The sequence below is a fragment of the Humulus lupulus genome, chromosome X (genome assembly GCF_963169125.1).
Source record: "Humulus lupulus chromosome X, drHumLupu1.1, whole genome shotgun sequence".
Lineage (NCBI taxonomy): Eukaryota > Viridiplantae > Streptophyta > Magnoliopsida > Rosales > Cannabaceae > Humulus > Humulus lupulus.
This window is the reverse complement of record NC_084802.1, coordinates 266,219,808-266,242,436: the sequence shown is the minus strand read 5'-3', so window position 1 is coordinate 266,242,436 and position 22,629 is coordinate 266,219,808. Positions and strand designations below refer to the sequence as shown.

Genomic DNA, 22,629 nt, shown 5'->3' with positions numbered 1-22,629 from the left:
AAGTTTTACAAATAATATGTATAAATAAACACAAGAATTTAAGTAATGAAAACCAATATATACTACGTATAAGTTACGTACTACGTACATTGACTACTAACATCTAATTTATATAAAAATAAAAGTAATTAATGGTGAATGAAACTCCTTAAGTAGTTGATTTTGTTGTTCAAGTAAAAAAATTTGTCTTTACTGATTTGATGCTGCAGCCGTAGGTTCCTGAATGGCATTATCCAAGCTTGATTAGTAAAAAATCATTATAATTTACTAAATATTATAAAAATATTTAAAAGGTCAAAATAAATAAAAACTTTATTAAAAACTACGTACTTAAAATACAACTTCTAATATAAATATTTATTAAAGCCTAAAATTAATTAATTAGAGAAACAAAACTAAAAAAGAAAAGTTATTCAACAACAATAGATAGGACCTACGACCTTATTACAGAAACGCTAACGTTGGTCGGGAATTTTATTGTCATAATTTGTACGAGTGTTTATGTTGTACAAATCAACTACGAGATCAGAGTGTCGCCCTTGTTTACCCTAAAAACAATTTCATTAAATTCACATATTGTTTGATTTCTACAAGTGTTATCATCATATATCTAATTACAAAAAAAAAAAATAGATATATTTCTAATAAATATTAGATTAATAGTCATCTTTGATCACTTAATAATTTAGTTGGGCACATTGTGACGTAAGTATGGTATATGGAGCTTAATATTTAATATCAAATATACGAGTGGGGAGTTAATAGACGTACATAAATGGGTTTAGTTTGGGCTACGCTTGACTTTGTCTTATTTGCATGGCACTCCAATAATTTTTAAATCTACTGTATATATGTATACGTACATGTTTATCAGCACAAAAAGTAAACATCGTATCCCTACCACGAGAATTACTCTTTTATATATTTATATATATATATATATATATATAACCTCTCCATTTCCGGATTAATTCCACAATAATTAATTGATTATGGAGATGAAATATTTCTGGTTAGAATAAAAAATTCGTAAACTTATTAATTATCCCAACATATCATGAATTCTAAGTACAAGAACATGCATATTTCTTATAACTTTAATAAACACAATATGTAATTAATTAAAAGCTATATTTAATATATATGTATATAACTTATATGATCAAACCGTAACGAAGAAGAAAAAAAACTGTGATCCTTAAACATAGAATATTGGTGAGGATATATAATTTGGCCAATATTATTTTACTATATAAATATGTATTTCAATATCAATATAGTAGATATGTGACGTGGGCAATGATATAATAATAATGATAATAATAATAATAATAATAATAATATATGCTCAAACAATGATTTCTTCAATGGTTTCCCAAATTATTATATATAAATGAAAGATGATCATGAGCCCTAAGCACCCCATATATTTGCTTATAATCTAGCTACCTTGTGTTAGAAGACCCATAGTAGGTGAGAGCTTCAAAAACACACTCAAAACTTTTCTTTTCACCCTGAGATAGAAAAGCTTAAATTCCAGTTTAGTACTACATCGATTTCTTGAGAATGGTAAGCAAGAAAACATAAACGTCTTCCTTCAATATCTATCTTGCTCTCTCTCACACACAAAACACATTATCATTATTTTCACTTTCTCTTTATTCTACTTCACACAATTATTTTATGAAAACGTCAAGACCTAATTGAAGATTATTCTCCATGCAAGCCAGTAAGGTAGCTATATACCTTAGATGTTCATTAATATTTATATATACAACTTCTCTCATACTTTTCAATACTCTTTTTCTTCCTAACCAAGTGGAGGAATTGGATCAATGTTTAAGTTCAATTGTATCATTTTATTTGGCCCTTTTTTGCATATAATATACATATATATAGATATTTTTGTTACTAAATGTATGTTGATATTATTAGTGTGATATGTGTATATATATGAATAGACGCAAACAAGTCAGAAGGAAAAAGAAGAAATCAGCACGAAGAATAGTACCCCTACAAGTACTACAGATATGTCTGGATCAGATGGAAACATTAATAAAGATCCTGAAAAATTGCCACCTGGTTTCCGATTTCACCCTACCGATGAAGAACTAATAACCTTTTATCTCATCAACAAGATCTCAGATGCAACTTTTACAGGAAGAGCAATTGGTGATGTTGATCTCAACAAATGCGAACCCTGGGAACTTCCTGGTATATACTTTATATATATATAATTATTTATGTTACCTTTGATTTTATTTTTGGTTTTTATAATATCTCTTATATATGTATTTTTTTTTTATTAAGGAGTTACAGATTGAACAAAAATGATCGATCATCTACCAAACAAACTAAAGTTTATTAATTATATAGAAAGCCCTAATTGACTAATTCAATTAGTTTTATGTTTTCTTCATCAAAAAATTCTTTTTTGTATTTATATATGTGTAATTTTCAATTATATAGCAAAAGCGAAGATGGGAGAAAAAGAGTGGTATTTCTTTAGCCTTCGGGATCGGAAATATCCAACTGGAGTGAGAACAAACCGAGCTACAAACACTGGATATTGGAAGACCACTGGAAAAGATAAAGAGATTTTCAACTCAGTAACTTCTGAGTTGGTTGGAATGAAAAAGACGTTGGTTTTCTATAGGGGGAGAGCTCCAAGAGGAGAGAAATCTAACTGGGTAATGCATGAATATCGCATTAACTCCAAATCAGCGTTTAGAACTTCCAAGGTACATATGTATGCCTCACACATACATACATACATACATATATATATTATATGTAGTTATATATATATATATGTATAAAATACTAGTTATTCACAATAATTTAATTAGTCTCGATTTGATCAAGAGATGAAAGAATAGGATAGCTATAATTCATTATGTATTATTAAATAGATCTGTTCATTATTAAACTCATAGGAACTCATGAATCTAATTAAGCACTATAGATGTTAGGGATTTAATTAATACAACGTTTTTACTTCATTCTATCTATAAGATAAGAAATTATCATTTAACATTTAAAAGCTAATTAAGGTATAAATAGATCTTATTTCTCATGATTGTAAAAGGTGAAACTATATTTCCATCAAACTTTAATAATGTAGTATAAGAAAATTAAGAGGAATAATTTGTAGTTATTTATTTGAAATGAGTAATTTTATCGTTAGTTCAGATCAATGAAATTTCCAAACTAGGCATAGTACGTAGTGGGAACGTGTTGGTTGATGTTAAAATACAAGCAAATAATTGCGGCATATGCAATTAAAAAAAATTCGAGATCTAAAATTAATTGAATAATAAATTAACCACGTTATCTATGTATATATCATGAGACACTAGCTCGCAATTATTAAATATAATTTTGGCCGAGTTAAAATTGAGAAATATGCAGTGGAAATTTAGGAAATTAACAAAATGAAAGAAAACTTTGTTGAATACATGTGTTTCTCTCTCTCACTCACACTCACACTCACACTCGTACACACTATGTTATATTATATCATATCAATAAGAATGTAGGTGGATATTTATCATGTGTGTTGTGTGTTTTTGGCACTTATTACCAGGACGAATGGGTAGTTTGTCGTGTGTTCCAGAAGAGTGCCGGTGCCAAAAAGTACCCAACAACCCAATCAAGAACAATAAACCCTTACGCCCTTGATACAGGCCATCCCACTATGCTTCCTTCACCAATGATGCAGCTGGCTGGAGATCCCACTCAGTTCCTCTTCGCCAGAAACAACTACAACATGACTAACCCGGAACTCGCCGAGCTCTCTAGGGTTCTTCGAGCTGGCAGCAGCGGCGGTGGATCATCAAACGGCGGGTTGAACCTTCCTTCTATTCCATCTCAATACAACTACCCCGTCCCCGGAGGAGGCTGCCTCACTATTTCTGGCCTGAATTTGAATCTAGGCGGACCGCCTACGCAACCCCTTTTTCGCCCTTTGCCGCCACCTCCACAGCTGCCAATGCAGCTGAATAATCCCCAGCCGCCAATGAATTTGAATCAACATGACATAATTACGTCTTCCATGATGAGTAGTACTAGTGGCTCTTTTGTTCATCATCATACTAGTACTAATGGCTATGGTACAGACATGAACAACGTACCCAACGGACCTAACAACAACAGAACGTATATGAACGTGGATCATTGCATGGATCTTGAAAACTACTGGCCTGCCTATTAGAGTGGATCGTGGAAAAATGTTATTGCATTACGATTACTATTACTAGTGGAAAATTAAGTTAGCTCTTAAGTTGCTTTAAGAAGGAATATACATATATATATATATATATAACTATGAAAATAATAATTGTTCCTTAAAGTATTTGATAGGATAAATAACCTTTGCATAATATATTTTCACGTACGATGACAATTAAGTACCCCAAGAAATCAGGGTCTTGATTAGCTTTGTGCTTCGTTTAGATTTTATATTAATAATTTACTCCTGCTTCGTTGTTTTTGTAATTTGTCTTAATACTATAGCTACTATCATATGAGAAAACGAATCAGACAAGTTTGAGCTACTTGACCATATTGTAATTCTAGTGTTAATCATGTCTTTTGGGATTATTGTATATACGATGAAATGTTTAGTTTAATTACATAATGTATTTTTGGAAGCTAACATGGAAGCAAGAAACCGAAATTGAAAAACATGAAGGTTAAAATATTGTGAAATGTGCACGGGGAAATAAAACTAAGCTCCATTAATGAATCACCTTATCACCCATCGGCACCATATTGGTTCCTTGAAAGGGTGATATATAGGAAGTGAGCTTATAAAGTTGAATAGAAAAAAACAACTAATATCAAATGACCAATAGTTTAATAAAACTCGTGCAAGATTAGCTTATAAAACAAAACATATAATAGAGAAAGACCACAAATATTCACAAGAGACAAACTACACATGCATATCACATCGTCCACTAGATCCCTAGCTTCCGATACCCACCATAGAAAAAACGACATCCTAAACTGGGTAGTCGTGCTTGATAACCACCATAAGGGGAGACTCAGCTCACTTCGTGTACAGGTCCTAGGACTTTACACCACCAGATGACTGAACACCTGACCTACCTATGATGACATAGAGACTAGGTCGTGAAACAACAATATGCACAAATCATGATCAATATTGCTCTCATCAATATAACAAAAATGTCGTCAAATAGAATAACAAAAGTGCTAGGGTTTTATGTCCTAATTAAAACTCAATTTCTTTATAATCTCATTTTTATTATCAATAAAATAATAGAAATCTATTTTTGGCTTGGTCAATCACTTTGCTCATATTTTTTTTTTTCATGATTATTTGTTTAATATAAATTTTTATTAAATCCCGAGCATATAGCTTATCATATTTATAGTGACGTAGTCACACTGTAATATAACTATGATTATATGTTCAAAAATAAGTTAGTCATAAGATTAGTCAGTGCACAGGATTTACACTCACTTGTCAATCTACGATATGATATACTTACACATTGTAGTATAATGTTCTATCCAGAACATTAGCAAAGTAGATAAGATCAGATATATTTGTTACATCGGACTGGACCGATATTGACAATAGATACATTAAGAAAGCATATTGTTATTATCTATTCTAGTCATATCATATAGTTGATCATAGGTCAATTCAATCTCAATTTTGAGTGGTTAATATTCTAACTGATTGTATTATTTGAGTTCTTTGACTTGTTAGTTACCAGCTTACCCTACGGACTAGCTCATACTTACTTACATCTTGGGAACTCGGTAGTATAATTGAGTAGGGGTGTTAATCATAGATATGAGCATCTCTAGCTCTGATAAAGAAGTAAAACGATGGTTTCTGTTGACCCTCGTTTTGGTCAACTGACACGGAGTCAAATGCTTGATGTGATTGAAATTGTTGAAATAAATCTAATGGAAAGAACACTAAACGACACAACAAATTATAGTGGTTCGGCCCCACGAATTGGTAATAACCTACGTCCACTTAAGCTATTATTAATATTAATCCTCAAAGGAGTGATCAAAGAAGTCGAGTTCTTTGAGTTTCACAAGCCTTAGAGGGATGAATAATACAATCGGAAGATAATAGCTATAATTCTCTTGTAAAGCATAAACTAAAATCAGCCCAAAAGTCCCTTCCTTGAGCTATTTCTCTCTATTTATAGGCTCAAGGAGAATTACATGAATTAGTTACAGATATTCTTTCCTAAATAATCGGATCATCAGGGATCATGGGAGATAATCTCGGATATGACTACAATTGTACAAGATTATCTCAAGATATACGGACTATACGACCAAACTGGTCGTATATAAAATCCAAATGTTATGTCAGGGGAATCTCACTGGTCGATGGTCGAACAAAACTTATGCCAGGTGTCAGCCACGTGTTAAAAATGTATGCCACGTGTAACGCCCTACTTCCTTAGAGCCGTTACTAAGTGAGTTTTTAAGACAAAACAGTGTGCAATGAACTCGCTAACCGAGGTTTTTGAAACAAAAGTGTGACTAATTAAAAGTTAAGGCTGTAATCTTTGAAAATGCATCGTTTCATCAAAACTTCTATTATTAAACAGTTGGGATCCCAAAATAAGGTTTGAAAACTAATTACATCTTGAAATAACGTTACAGTTGAGAAATTATAAAATTATAGATTATTACAGCCATTTTCGAATAAACCCCCAACCAAAGCAGTCGGGCAGGCCAAACATGTACACGTCGCTTCACGCTCTCCGTACTCATGGTTGGTTGACTCAGTCATTGCCCTTACCTGCAACACAGAGCACCCGTGAGCCGAAGCCCAGCAAGAAAACTCATGCAGGACATAACATATGCATTTATACAGTTTATCATAACAGATAATCCACATATAAACAAGTCAACCATTAGACTAAGCAAACACGGCCATGCCGCCCCAGAGACCTTACCAAAGCCCTGGGGTATCGGTTCTCACCGCGAGGATAACTCATGTATCCCTTGGGTCCCACCCTGAATATAGCATCCCATGTGCTAGGTGTTACTTCCGGCCCACGGCCGCCCCGGCCTACGCCGTACTCGGCCCTTGCCGTTCATTTCATCATAATCACACATATAATATAACACAACAACATGCAATCAAATATTAATTCATTTAAGTCTGCACCCTAACATGTGATGCAATATAGGGTCACGCCCCGCAATCATACTATGGGCCCACGCCCTATCCTACGGGTGTTATAGTTTTCTTACCTGAATTCCGAGCCTCCTGATGCACTAAAGTCGCGAGCACGGTCCTCAAGCACGAGCCACACCAACAACCTAGTCACAACACACAAGAAACATCCCTCAATACTAATCAACCCAAAACCACTTCCCGGGACCAATCCCGCACTCTCGGGACCTCTAAAACCTTAAAACAACACCCCGGAGACATCCCCCGAACCCCCGGAGCAAAGGCCTAAAATTGCCTAAAAATGATGCCCTGAATTTAGCCTTGTGTCGCGGCACCACATCCTTGTGCCGTGGCACCCATCAGTCAGAGGCTCCCTCGCCGCGGCACGAAAAACCTGTGTCGCGGCACGCCTTCGCAGACCCAGAATTCTGGGTTTTCTCCTGCGTTTTCTCCGAGCTAAAACCTTCCCAATTCATACCAAACCAATACCCAAACCCCAAAATCAAATCCAAACTTCATATGACCCATCTAGCAACCCATAAACATCATCAAAGCAATCAAACACACAATCAAATCCCCAAAATCCACATCCTTGATTTCAATTTCAGAAAATTAAAAACCCAAAGTTCAAACTTAAACCATGCTCAAATCTCTTAACCCATAACATAATCAAGCCTTAAATGTGTATAAATTCCTTACCTCAAGTAGAGAATCCCATCCCAAGCTCCCTTGATTCATCTCTTAAGTCTCCAAATTTCAGCTCCTTCTTCTTCTTCTTCTTCTTCTTCTTGCCCTAACTTTCCTTCTCTTTGGTTTTTCTTCTCTTTAGTTTTTATCAAAACCAATCAATGCCAAGCCCCAAACCGTGTACCCCCTATAACCCAGCTGCCATAAATCAATTTCCCAGCCAAATGACCATTTTACCCCTCCTTGCCTAACCTTTCCCAACTAAACCTCAAGGGCACTTAAGTCCTTTTACTTCTATTTCATTTCTACCATTTTCTACCTAGAACTTGTTACTCTCAGCAGTAACTAATGGTTACCCAGGTTACTAAATCTCCAATAACCATTACCCGCTAAATCTCAACTTGACCATAAAATTCCCGAGGTACCCCTAGGCTCCTCCCGAGCCGGGTACGGAATCCCGTTGTGACTCTTAAGTTAACTAGCTCTCTAGGACCGTCTCGGCACGTGCATCACAAAATAACACCACACTCACGTGGTACAAATCACGGAATACAATTATCACAAATATGCCCTCGGCGGGCTAAAATTACAATTATGCCCTTCAAACACAATCAGGGCCTACATGCATACTAATATACATGGTCATGCATCTCAGATAAACAAATAGTCATATAACATGCTTTAAATCATAATCATGCATTTAATTCATAAAAATCACACATAATTCCCATCATGCCCTCCTGGCACGCTAATCAAGGCCCTTAAGCCTTATTAGCAAATTTGGGTCGTTACACCACGTCATCCACGCCTGCTTTTTGGATAACATTTTCCCCCCAAGTTTATTTAATACGATCAGCAATAAATAAACTTTTAGGAAAACGACTCTTCGATTACCCCACCAAATCTGTCAGAGTAGTTCGTGCCTCCTTGGAAAAAGTGACCTAATCACGTCTAATCATGCCCTTTCGGTTCCCAAGCAATCATATGACGACTATCACTCTTCCCCACGTCTTGAAAAAAGGGAACTTAAGATTACCTTTTTTTCCATATCTCAGACGAAATATATAGCTTCCAAAACATCCTTTTTACATTACACAAGCTGTTTTCTTATCAAGAACTCCCAAGTCAGAACCCAGAATCTCCCTGAAGAACATTCTTCGACGTTCCAGGAATCGGCCGTTCGCACACCTACGCTCGAAATTTCTTCAGCACTTCATAATCTTCGTATAGGTAAGCTTCAGAACTTTTGCGCCCTTCATTTTGTCGTGCATGCCGATTTAAGTTATCTTTTTAGGTTCTGATACTGCTCTGTGTTCTTGGGTAGAGATGCATGAAAATATGGTATTTGTCGAGTGAGGCTAGATATGGTGGCGTATATTAGCCATTTAGGAGTTATGAATTAGTTTGATAGTCGAGATCATAAATTTAGGACATAAAATCAAAGTAAAAATTTGATTTTTATGCTAGTTGAAAAACTGAGTTTTTCCGCCCTTACTGAAGTTGAAAAATCTTTTTCAGAAATAACTTTTTCCTTTCACTTTTTGATCTATTTTTCAAACTGTTCGCATGAAAAATTTAGTTTTTTGTTAGAATGTTGTAGTATAAAAGTTAAACTTTTATACACGAGCAACGTTATTCTAACCAACTTTTTAGGCTCTTCTTCCTCACCTCCCCATTTTTCTGTCCACATGTTTTAATGCCAGATTTGTGGGGAGGTGAGAGGCCGATCAACAATGACCTTCTTATGCAGCTGCTCGAGGGCAAAGAACAGCCAACTCAGTGCGTCAACGAGATTCCTTTCTCTAGAATTTCTCCTGCCAAAACTCAACCAACTCCAGTCAGAATGGGTCATGTCAAGTCCACTGGCCAAAAGAAGAAAAAACCTGAACATCCTTCAAACCCTCCAGCCCGGCCTGATTCGCAGGCTGGGGTTCCCTCGACCAGTGGTCGAGAAAACATTGTTCCAGACCCCCACATCCAAGTTAGGGCCCGCCCTCGACATTCAGTTCTTCCCGATGTCGAGTGGTATCTTTCCCCACTTAGCCAAGTAACCCCCAGGATGCTAGCCAACTACTTCAGAAAGTATGGCCTATTTGGGGTAACTCTCAAAATCCCTACTGCGGATCAAAGGGAAAATTTACCTGGAGGCATTTACAACGCCTGGTCGAGGTATCACATAGAGGCTGGGGCTACCCTTCCTCTCCATCCATTCTTCCAGGGGGTGCCGAACTACTTTGGTGTCGCCCCCTTCCAAATTACACCCAATGGATATAGAATGTTTGCTGCACTCTATATCCTCTATAATCATAAAAAATGGCCAGAGCCTACCCCCCATGAGGTCAATTATCTCCTTGACCTTAAGGCCAACCCCCAACAATCTGGTACAGGGTTCTTTCATTTTTTGTCACCAGGAGACCACCCGAACCTTCCTGAGTGACACCACCCACATTTCCAACGTGGGGAAATACAGTCAAGAGTATTTCCTCACGCCTGACATGGTCGCGAATAACTTGGCCTTCACTCGAGGAGGTAAATGTCTTTTTCCACTGGTCGAGGTTTTTACTTAGCAAATTCCCTTGCATTTTTCTGAAATATCTTGTGTTTTTCAGGCCCATGGCTGCGACCAGACCCAACACCAGACATGGTGTTGAGGTCTGCCATGTTGGCCAGCCTGACGGATGTTGAGAAAAGCGTGAAGTCCCTGGTCACCGAGGCCAACTTGAGGCTAGATGGCCTCCTGGCCCCTTACCATGATGTGAGGGAACCCGTAGCAGTAAGTGCCACTGCTGAGGAAAATCCCGAGCAGCAACCACCAGCATCTCCTCCTCAACGGAGACCAACTGGGGTTACAATCAGGAAACCTACTGGCACTCCCCCAGCAGAAAGGTCTTCTGCCCCTCAAGGAAAGGGAAAACAAAAGGCAGTCGAGACTGTCTGTAACGACCCAAATTCGCCAATAAGGCTTAAGGGCCTTGATTAGTGTGCCTGGAGGGCATAATGGGAATTATGTGTGACTTTAATGAGTAAAATGCATGATTATGATTTAAAGCATATTATATGACTATTTGAATATTTGAGATGCATGACTATGTGTATAAGTATGCATAAAGGCCCTGATTAGGTTAGAAGGGCATAATCGTAATTTTGGCCATTATGGGCATAACTATACATATATATATGTGATAATTGTTTAGACCACATTATTATGTGGATATATCTGTGATCTGTGACTTGAGACGATCCTAGTAAGCAAAATAGCGAAAAAGTCATGGCGTGGAGTTATACCCGGCTCGGGGTGAGTCTGGGGGTATAAATGGGAATTTAGTGAGTATAGTGGAGTCTATTTTGACATCGAGGAATATATTTGGTGATTAATTAGGTATCGGGAGGTAAGCAGAAAATATTAGAGACACTCGAGGAATTAGCGGGAATTGGGTAAAATGACTAAAATGCCCCTAAGTGGATTAAAGGGTTAGAATTAAAAGGGAGGGCATTTTGGTCAATTGGCTTCTCAGAGATAAGTAAGTGAGGGCTTTATACTTAGTGGGAATTGTAGAATAATATAGAAGTCTGAAGAAGGAAAAGAAAGGAGAAAGAGAAGGAAGGAAAAACAGAGTGGTTCTCCTAGAGTCGGTTTGTGGTTCTCTCACCATTTCTCTTCATTTTTCTTGGAGAAAAATTCAGAGGAGAGCTAGGTCAACTAAGCCATAAGGATTTTGAGCTAAGCTTGAGGATTTGGCAAGGGTTTAGCAAGGATAGGCCATCACTTGAGGTAAAATTCTGTAAGTTTCTTCAGTTTTGGTTTTGGTTTTTAGCTAAGATATCTAAGCTGTGTTGATGGGGAATTCTAGGGAAGTTGGAGCCAAGGGTTGAGGAAGAGCAAGCCAAGGAGGTCTAGAGGCAACATGAGGTCGAAGTTCCATCAAAGGTATAAATTCTGAGCTGTTAACTTTGATGTTTTGACTGGTTTCTGCTGAGTTTTGAAGTCTAGAAGTGGCGATGGTGGATTTTGAGATTAGGGATGCATGTGCTTGGGTTTTGAGCATTTGGGGTGCTTGGGATGAGTGGAATGTGTTAATAAGCTTGTTTTTGAGTTTGGTGAAGGTTTGGAGAAGTTTTGGTTGAGTTTGGTTCGAGGAAATCGCAGGAAGGAAAATTGAGGTGTTGCCTGTCTGTGACTAGCGCTGCAGTGCTAGCCTTTAGGCACTGTAGCGCTAGGCCCTGCTTCCTGGGAGATTTTGCTTCTGCTTGTAGTGCTGTAGCACCCTCCTAAGAGCGCTGTAGCGCTGCCCTGTTTCCAGAAAGGGATTTTAGGGTTATTTACAAGGGTTTTTGACCAAGGGTTTGGGATTTGATTCCACCACCTTGTTTTGTGGAACTAGGACTTTCCGGGGGCTCGGGATTGGTCCCGAGGCTAGGTTTTGGACTTGAGGTTTGGTGATGAATTTGACCTATGGTTGTGGTTCGTTGAGCGCTAGGGCTCGAGAGGGATCGTGCTCAAGGAGCCAAGTGATCAAAGCTAGCGAATCGAAAGGTAAGAAAACTGCACCCGGTTATATCTTTGTGATGGGACTAAGTGCTCCCGATATTTTTATTGTGTCAATGATGGCATTATGCCATGGGACATGTGATACCGGCCTAAGGGTACCGTACACAATATTTGCGCACAGGGCGCGGCTTGGCCACTGGTAGCCGAGGACAACTTAATATTCACTGAGCTCGGTTTAAGCGGACCGGAGTCAGTGGGATAACAGAGGGTGCGGCCTGAGGGCGCTAACCCTAGTTATCATATGTGATTTTGTGTATGATATGAATTGATATGTTTAGTATGCTGAATACTTGACTATTCTGAATGGTGATATGATTAAGAATATGTGATGCAATATGATATATTGATTTGTCTGTTGAATGCTTATGCTCTATTGTTGTCTTTTCTTGCTGGGCCTTGGCTCACGGGTGCTACGTGGTGCAAGTAAAGGCAAAGGCAAGTTGGACCAATCCTGAGATGGAGAGCTGCGGGGTTGAATGTACATATCCAGCTGTTCAATCGCCATGGTCGAGGAGTGGATCAGGACAGGGATTGCCTAACTGTCTGTTTTGCCTTAATATGGCTTGATATTGTATTTAGTTCTTGAATCTTTTGTAAACAGTTTTAAACTTAGCATTTTTTGGGATCCCGTGTAAACAGGAAATGTTTCTTTATGAAAAATGTGAATTTTGAGACCAAAACATTTTAACCCTAGTACTTTTATAGTTTCAGTAACACGTTTTAAATTAAACGACTTGATTAGCAAGTCTAACACTTTATAAACACACAGTGTAACGGTCTTGGCTAACCACGGCGTTACACTGTCGTAGATTTAGACGAGTCCTCTGAAGAAAATGGTATTGTTATTTCACTCTTAGATAACTTGCCAATTCCCTGTCATTTATTCGATGGGGACGGACATATGCTCCAAACCTAGGGCCAGACTTCTTCATGTCAGAGAGTGAGTGTATGACTAGTAGAGTCAATAGTGTAGCGAGCAGTAGTAATAGCTCGGGTATTTGACTCTGTAATTTTCTATATTTCTTTTCTGATGCAACATGACTTGTCATCTATTTTTGGCTTACTGTCTGCATGTTTATCTCTTTTGCAGAAATGGCTTCTGCAAACATTTTCGATTTATACAGCACTCAGGAGGAGGAAGAGGTTCCCTTGGTCCGAAAGAGGAAATCGGCCAGGAAACACGATGGTGAGTCCAGCCAGGTGCCTTCGGCCAAGAAGAATCGAGCTACCGATCCTTTGAAAGATGGGCCCTCTTACCAAGCATCTGCCCAGTCTCCTACTCCTGTCGAGAAGGAAATTTTGCCTCCTCCTGCTCCTGCTGCCACGACTCCTTCACCTCCGGCCCCTACCGACCAGACCCAACAAACTAAGGGCGTTCCCCCAGGGGCCAAACTATCGGGTCACGCCCTAAGGTCAGCCAAGGATCGCCTTGCTCACATCCTTATGCATGACTGCTGCAAGGAGGCGATGGCTGACGCGGAAACAATGGGGGTCGACCAGATCCTCAATAGAGCTCTCAACGAAGTGGCCAGTGTAAGTAATCGTCCTTCTCTTTTATTCTCATGGTCCTGATTTTCCCATTTGAAGTCAGTCTAACTCTTATTCTTTGATTGCAGGCAATGCTGACCATGACGGCTGCTCGTGCCCGCGCGAGTGCAAGCGTCGAGCAGTCCCGTGCTAAGGAGGCAAAGCTAGCGAAGCTAACAGAGGAACTTCAAGCCGTGGATGCGAGGCACGCAGGAGAGCTGGAGGTGATAACTCAGCAAAAGGATTCCTTGGCTGCGTAGTTGGCAGATAAGCAAGCCTCTCTGGAAAATGCCAGAAAATAGAGAGATGAATTCCAGGAGGTCAGCTGAACCCACTGGCGCGAAGTCAAGAGGCTCCGGGAGGAAAATCTTGCGAAGGACAAGAGCATCGCCGTCCTCTAGAGCCAAGTGGAGCAACTCAGGCTCACAAATGCTAAGGACCTAGAGAGGTACAAGAATGCGACACTTCGGTGTTTCTACGACTTCTGGAAACACAATCATAGTGCCAACTTTGGCTACCTTCCAGAGGATGCCAGGACATCTGAGTTGGCTCCCTGTTCTGCTCGGCTGGCTGTTGAAGAAAGGGTCAGAGTTCCTGGCTCCATAGAGATTTCGCTGGCCACGGGGATGGACGGAGGGGAAGCTACAGAAGACGCAGTCGACCAAAACGTTCCCCAGGATCCTCTTGCTGCATCTTAGTCTGTTTTTATGTTATTTCCTTTTCTATTCCTTACATGACCCACGGGTCATGATGTTAAGACACTATTTACTTTTTTATTGCTGCGTGGGCAGCTTTACCTTTTAATTTAACATTTACATCCGAGCAATACTGCTCGTGGTGTAAAAGGATTCCTTTGACATAATAATATTTCTGTTTTATTACAATATATGTTTGAATGACCGAACTTAGCATAGTACTTTGGCTTGATTTAACAAAACATAAATTTTGAAAAATACTCTAAGTACTGTAGCATGCTTTCACTTATTTTGTTCATTTGTTTACATACCTCTTGGTATGCTTTGCTTTCTATGTGCCTTATATGCCCCCCAAGTGATTGAGGAGCTTTAGGTCCTTGGTCACTTGCCTTGACCACAACCTGTACGAACAATACTGCTCGATATAAAATGCAAAACTTATAATACAGCAAAACAACACACGTAATGAACAAATACTTGTAAAAAAATTACAAAGTTTGGCAAGAATGACTGGCTGCGCATAGTCCCTTATAATTCTCGTATTTAAATGGACTAAACATGTCTTTACGAGTGATCTTTGAAAGATCTTACACTTATAAGCGATTAGCCATATAACATGGCTAACCCTTTTTCAAAACTTGTAAAAAGTAAAAATTAATACAAGCCAGTCCTTTAAGAAGGACTGTTTACTGATAATACTTGCGCAAGTGTTCTCCATTCCAATAACGCGAAACGAGATCTCCATTTAAGCGTGCAAGTTTGTATGTGCCTGGATGAAGGACTTCTTCAATCTGGTAAGGTTCTTCCCAGTTTGGTCCGAGTACTCCAGCAGTTGGGTCGCGGGTGTTCAAGAAAACTCTTTGAAGTACTAAGTCTCCAGCGCTGAATTTTCTCCCATCAACAGTTGGCTATTTAGGCCTTGGTCATATGTGATTCTTCGATGTGAGGGCGGATCTAACTCGACTGGCAACATAGCTTCATACCCGTATGCTAAGGAAAATGGGGTATGACTTGTTGTTGTTCGATGAGAAGTTCTATACGACCAGAGTACTTCAGGCAGCTATTCTAGCCATGCCCCTTTAGCTTCTTCGAGCCTTTTCTCCAAGGTATCCTTCAAAGTCTTATTTACCGCTTCTACTTACCCATTTTCTTGGAAATGAGCAACTAAAGAAAAGCTCTTGATGATGCCATGCCTTTCGCAGAAGTCTGTGAACATATCACTATCAAACTGGGTTCCATTGTCTAAGATAATCTTTCTTGGCAATCCATATCAACAAACAATGTTCTTGATGACAAAATCGAGTACTTTCTTTGTCGTTATGGTTGCGAGTGGTTCAGCCTCGGCCCATTTAGTGAAGTAATCGACCGCCACAACTGCATATTTCACCCCACCTTTTCTTGTTGGCAAGGACCCGATTAAATCTATACCCCATACTGCGAAGGGCCATGGACTTTGCATCTGCTTTAACTCATTAGGAGCTGCCCGTGGGATCTTGGAAAACCTCTGACACTTATCACATTTTCGCACAAACTCCATCGATTCTTCATTCACGGTCGGCTAGAAATAACCCTGCCTTAGAATCTTCTTTGATAAGCTCTGCCCCCCAACATGATCTTCACAGAAGCCTTCATGTACCTCCTTCATCAGCTCTTTAGCCTTTTCTGGTGTAACACACCTGAGCAGTGGCATTGAGTATCCTCTTCAGTATAGAACCCCATCGACCAGGATATACCTAATAGCTTGTCTCTGAAGGGTCCTGGCTTTGTTTCTATCTGTCGGTAGTGTACCGCTCGTGAGATATTCTAAGTATGGTGCCATCCATGTATCTTCCAACCGGACCTCCATATTGGTTTCCTCTGCTCGTATGCTTGGCTCGCGCAGCCGTTCAACTGGCACTATATTCAAAGTGTCAGCATCCTTCGCACTCGTGAGTTTGGCTAAGGCATCTGCATTTGAATTCTGATCTCGAGGTATTTGCTGGAGGGTATATTTCTCAAATTGTGCCAACAGGTCTTTGGTTTTGTTCAGATAGGCCACCATTTTCAGACCCCATGCTTGATACTCCCCTAAGACCTGATTCACTACCACCTGTGAATCACTGTAAATATCCAGCACCTTTATGCTCATGTCTTTGGCCAACCTTAACCCAGCGAGTAGGGCTTCATACTTGGCTTTGTTGTTTGAAGCGGTGAAATCAAACCTAATTGCGCAGTGAAATCGATGCCCTTCTGGCGTTATCAATATCACTCCTGCTCCTACGTGAGATTCGCTGGATGATCTGCCTGTGAATAGCTTCCACGAAGGAGCTTTAACTTTAGGCTCAGGCGCACTAGGCTTTTCACCCTGCTCGCTATCGGGGAGTTCAGTAAATTCGGCAATGAAATCAGCCAAGACTTGTCCTTTTACTACTGCTCGTGGTGAGTATGTTATATCGAACTGCCCGAGTTCGACTACCCATTTCAACAAATGACCAGCAACCTCTGGCTTTTGTAAAACTTGCCGAAGGGGCTGATCAGTCAAGACTATGATTGGATGGGCTTGGAAATAAGGACGTAACTTCCGTGAGGCCAAAATTAGGCAATAGGCTAATCTTTCAATGGGAGGATATCTCAATTCGGCCCTGATTAACCTCTTGCTCACATAATACACTGCCTTTTGTATGCCTTCTTCTTCTCTTACCAGCACCGCACTAGCAGCATACTCGGTGATCGCCAGGTAAATGAACAAAGTTTCCCCATCTATAGGCTTTGATAAAACGAGAGGCTGCGCCATGTGGGATTTTAAGGCTTGAAAAGCATGCTCGTAGTCTTCAGTCCACTCGAACTTCTTGTTGCCCCTAAGTAGATTAAAGAAAGGGACGCATTTATCCGTCGATTTTGAAATAAATCTACTGAGCGCGGCAATCCTTCCAGTCAAACTTTGCACATCTTTGATCTTTACTGGCAATTTCATATCGATCAGGGCTTTGATCTTTTCAGGGTTAGCTTCGATTCCCCTTGAATTGACAATGAAGCCCAAGAACTTCCCTGATCCTACTCCGAAGGAACACTTGAGAGGATTTAGCTTCATTTGATATTTATTCAAAACATTGAAACACTCTTGTAAATCCTTCACATGTCCTTCTGCCTTTTCTGACTTTACCAGCATGTCATCAACGTATACCTCCATGTTTACTCCGATCAACTCCTTAAACATGTGGTTAACTAGTCGCTGGTAAGTCGCACCAGCGTTTTTCAATCTGAAGGGCATTACTTTGTAACAGTATTTCCCTGTATCGGTCTGAAAGCTAGTGTGATCCTCATCAGGGGGATGCATACTAATCTGATTGTATCCTGAATATGCTTCCATGAAAGAGAGGATCTCATGTCCTTCAGTTGCATCGACCAGCTGGTTGATCCTTTGGAGTGGGAAGCAATCCTTAGGGCAGGCTTTATTAAGGTCTGTGAAATCCACACAGGTTTGCCATTTTCCATTAGGCTTGGGAACCAATACTGGATTAGAGACCCATGATGGATAAAACGCCACCCTAATGAACCCATTCTCCTTTAGTTTTTCAACTTCTTCTTTTAAGGCTTTCGATCTGTCTTTATCGAGCAGCCTTCTTTTCTGTTGCACGGGTGGGAAGCTTTTGTCGACGTTAAGGACATGGCTGATGACTACAAGATCTATCCCAGCCATGTCTTTATGTGACCAGGTGAAAACTTCCTGGTTCTTCCTCAAAAATTCCACCAGTGCGTGCGTAGTTGTTGCTTCTCCATTTTTGCCGACCTTTACAACTCTGGTCGGAAACTCTTTGTAAAGTTGGACCTCCTCAAGGTCCTCGACAGGTCCTACATCTTCTTTAAAATCCCCAAAGCGAGGATCTAAGTCTCTATCCTCACTTTGGGCAACACCCTATTTGGTGACTTCATCACCTGATTGGGCTTGTAAATCAATGGCCATCTACAACTTTTCCGGGGGAGTGCTCCTCGACATTCCCTTCTTGGCTTTAGTGATTGAGGCATTATAGCACTCTCTTGCTTCCCTCTGGTTTTCCAACACGCGTTCTACCCCTGCATCTGTTGGGAATTTCAGGCCAGGTGCCATATGGAGGTGACGGCCCGAAGGTCAACCAGTATGGTCTTCCAATTACAGCATTGTAGGCCGAAGGACAATCGACTACTATGAAAGTAGTGAGTAATGTCCTGGTAGCGGGTGTTGTACCTGTTGTTACTGGAAGCGTGATTGACCCTGTTGGAGCGAGCCCCTCACTAGAGAAATTGTAAATTGTTTGGTTGCTGGGCTCCAAGTCTTTGACGGACAACTTCATTCGTTCCAGTGAAGATTTATACAGGATGTTAATTGAACTTATTGTATCGACCAGTACTCTTTTCACCATCATATTGGCAATTTGAAAATCCACGACCAGCGGATCAGAATGTGGGAATCGGACATGCTGAGCATTGCAGTCAGAGAAGGTTATTTCACCGTCTTCTGTCCGAGCCTTCTTTGATGCCCGGTCCTCCACAGTCATCGTCTCAATGTCCTGGTCATGGCGTAGGGTCCGAGCGTATCGTTCCCTTGCCTTTCCGCTGTTTCCTGCAAGATGCGGTCCTCCGCAAATGGTGAGTAAGGTGCCAGCCACGGGGTCAGGCTGTAAAGGTGGCGAGCGTTGGCGTGTAGGCGCCTGCTCGTTGCCACCTGGAGCCTCTCATTTGGAAGCTCCTGAGGCTCGTACGTATCTCCTCAAGTGTCCTTTTCTAATAAGGAACTCAATTTCATCCTTCAGCTGATTGCATTCGTTCGTATCGTGTCCGTAGTCGTTGTGAAAACGACAGAACTTGGTGGTGTCCCATTTCGAAATATCCTTTCGAATGGCAGCGGGTCTTTTGTAAGGCACACTAGAACTAGTGACCTGATACACCTCTGCTCGAGACTCTACAAGGGCAGTGTAGTTGGTGAATCATGGCTCATAACGGTTGCCCTTAGTGCGCTTATTCTCGGAGGTAGAAGGTTCATTATGGGGTCTCTTCCCCCCATTTTTGCCGTTGCCATTCCCGTTGCCTTTACCGTTCCCGTTGCCATTGGGCTTTGACCCATTGGCAGCTTTTGCGGGGTCTTCAGTCCCCTTATCTTTGTTTGGGGTCTTTCCCTCACTTGCAATGGCATCCTCGAGCTTGATGTATCGATCAGCTCAATCAAAAAATTCTTGGGTAGTTTTAACCCCATGCTTCCTGAGGCTACTCCAAAGGGGCGTACAGCGCCTAACTCCTGCAGTTAGGGCCATCATTTTTCCTTCATCTCCCACTGTTTTGGCTCCAGCGGCTGCTCGTATAAAACGCTAGACGTAGTCCTTTAGTGGTTCTCCCTCTTGCTGGCGTATCTCGACCAGCTGGTTTGCCTTAGTTGGGTGCACACGACCCGCATAGAATTGTCCGTAAAACTCCTTTACGAACATCTCTCAAGATACAATACTTGCAGGAGGGAATTTAAAGAACCACTCCTGTGCAGCATCAAAAAGTGTTGCAGGGAAGTTCCTGCACCGAGCGTCTTTGGACACCTTCCGAATGTCCATCTGTATCTCAAACTTGTTGACATGAGATACCGGGTCACCATACCCGTCAAAGTTCAGAAGTGTGGGCATCTTGAACTTACTGGGAGTCTCAGCCACAACAATCCTTTGAATGAAAGGAGTGCCCCTTCTCCTGTCGTACTCAATGTGAGACGTTCTTCCCTCGACCAGCTGTTGCACTGCTTGGTTCAGGGCAACTATTTGGGCCTGAACGACTTCCGGAATTGCCGGGGTCTCAGGTGCTGGGGGAATGTACTCGTCGTGTCATTCTCTGCGGTCGTTGAGTACATCCCTTAAGTCGTCGTCTCTCCGCCGTTGCTCGTTGGCTCTGAGCCGGCTAAAGATGTTGTTTTGTCAGGGCTGCCCCCCAGCATTACGTCTCGCTTGTTGGTCTTCTCTAGGTGGTAGGCTTCTGCCTCCACCTCTTTCCTCACTCCTCCGACTGGAATTCCCTCTGCCTGAGTCAGCCTCATTGTAGCCATAGCCATCTCTGAACCATAACGACAAAGAAAGTGCTTGACTTTGCCATCAAGAACATTGTTTGTCGATATGGATTGCCTCGGAAGATTGTCTTAGACAACGGCACCTAGTTCGACAACGACCTATTCACAGACTTCTGCGAGAGGCATGGAATCATCAAGAGCTTTTCTTCAGTTGCGCATCCACAAGCAAATGGGCAAGTCGAAGCGGTAAACAAGACCTTAAAGGATACCCTGAAGAAAAGGCTCGAGGAAGCTAAAGGCACTACAAGAAAAACAGTATTCATAACACTTAAAAACTGCTAACCGAGAGTATTGATAACGCTTCTGAAAACGCTAACATAGCCCCTGTTATTAAAAGTCCTGTCTTTTCTATAACAGTATTCGAATGTTATGTTCGATGTTATCTTAAACTATTCAATAACACATTTTTAGTTGCTATAATATTCAAAAAATAACATTTAGTTAAAGTATTTGGTTATAAATTTGAAGTTTAATCTTATACTTTTTGCATAACACTTTTCAACTGTTACATTTGATTATTTTGATAGCATTTTTAGTTTGTTATATTATATAAACTATAACAATTTGTTACGCTTATAATATGTTTCTAAATCATAACATATTAAGGTTTTTTATTGTGATAAGGACACTTATAAGTTTTTTTTTTAAATTAAAAGATTTTCATTATTGTATTTTGATAAAAAAAAAATCAAAACTAATCATAAAATGTAATTCTCAATAGATTGATAAACCATAAGTATTACGTTAAACAATAACTAATTAAAACCATGAATATGTCTACTTCATGAGATCTTAGTTCTAACTTAAATTTGAAAGCATAATATAATAAAATTTTATAATCTTGAACATTTTTTACTTCAAAAATGAAACAGAAACATTACAAGATACACAAAAGTAAATCATGCATGAAACTTGCTCCATCCTTCAATTCATCATCCTTTGTGCACTTGTCTTTGTTGCCAATGCTTACAAAAACACAAGTTCTTGTGGAAATTTGGCATCATGAACTTAGTGTGCAACATCACTCGCCAACTCCTACAAAAATTTAACATTCTACATGAAATAAGAACTATATACCAAAATAACTAATAAGAAATGAGCATTAAGTCATTTTCCATTCTTTTACAAAAGTGAGACTTTTTTATGACAAATAATAGTGGTTAGATCTACTGATTTTTCTCTTAAAAACAAAAATTAAAAACAAAAATCAAAGAATGGTTATATTCTGAATCTCTTACCTGGCATTCCCAGTTGTCTGGGACATTTTGATCTGAAAAATGGAGGGGGAATATTAAAAATAGAGCTGTAACAGGTTCAATCTCCCATATTGAGACCCTATTACGCCTTTCCCCAGCAATTGATTCGTCCCAACCAACCTAATCAAGTATACAAACAAATTACGGCAGTATTCTACAATAATAATAATGAATTCATTTTGCTTTCAGCCACAAATTATCCTTATTCATCAGTATTACAAAAAAACATTCTTGAATTTTAGAAGGCAACATGTTAATTTAGATCCAAGAAAATCTAAGCATAAACCAATGCCATATTCTTTTGTCCAGCTATTATCAAAACAGGAATAAAGATTCAAGTATAGCTACCTTCTTGTTCCAGACTCTTCGATTTCAAACATCATATGAAAATGCATGCCTAGTGATATTTGGTTACCACACACTATCTTGTAGTACTTGGCTAAAGGAATAACAAATTCTGATGGACTAGCGCTGCACATGCAAAGAAAAATTACACAGTTCACTTTGTAGCCTAATTATAATGCCCTCTCAAACTGATCAAAGTGAAATAAGATATTGAAATTTGCAGTCATGAAAAATTAGTAGGAATTTGTGTTTCTGAAAAGAAGAAAAAAAATGTAGAATCCCAACCTAGGATTGTAGAACACAGTGAAGGCACATAATTGTGTTATACC

The 22,629-nt window shown here is 39.8% G+C and overlaps 1 protein-coding gene across 2 annotated transcripts; it reads left to right on the top strand.

Annotated features, from left to right (window-relative positions):
* The first annotated feature begins 1,441 nt into the window (after positions 1–1,441).
* On the top strand, positions 1,442–4,483 carry LOC133805088 (NAC domain-containing protein 92). 2 transcript variants are annotated; one of them, XM_062243190.1, is made up of 4 exons: positions 1,442–1,569; positions 1,962–2,214; positions 2,470–2,741; positions 3,587–4,483. In XM_062243190.1, the coding sequence occupies exons 1-4, from the start codon at positions 1,567–1,569 to the stop codon at positions 4,211–4,213; spliced, it is 1,155 nt and encodes a 384-aa protein (XP_062099174.1). In that variant the 5' UTR covers positions 1,442–1,566; the 3' UTR covers positions 4,214–4,483. The 2 variants fall into 2 exon arrangements, with proteins under 2 accessions (XP_062099174.1, XP_062099173.1); XM_062243189.1 differs by lacking the exon at positions 1,442–1,569 and adding an exon at positions 1,583–1,734.
* Positions 4,484–22,629: the final 18,146 nt, after the last annotated feature.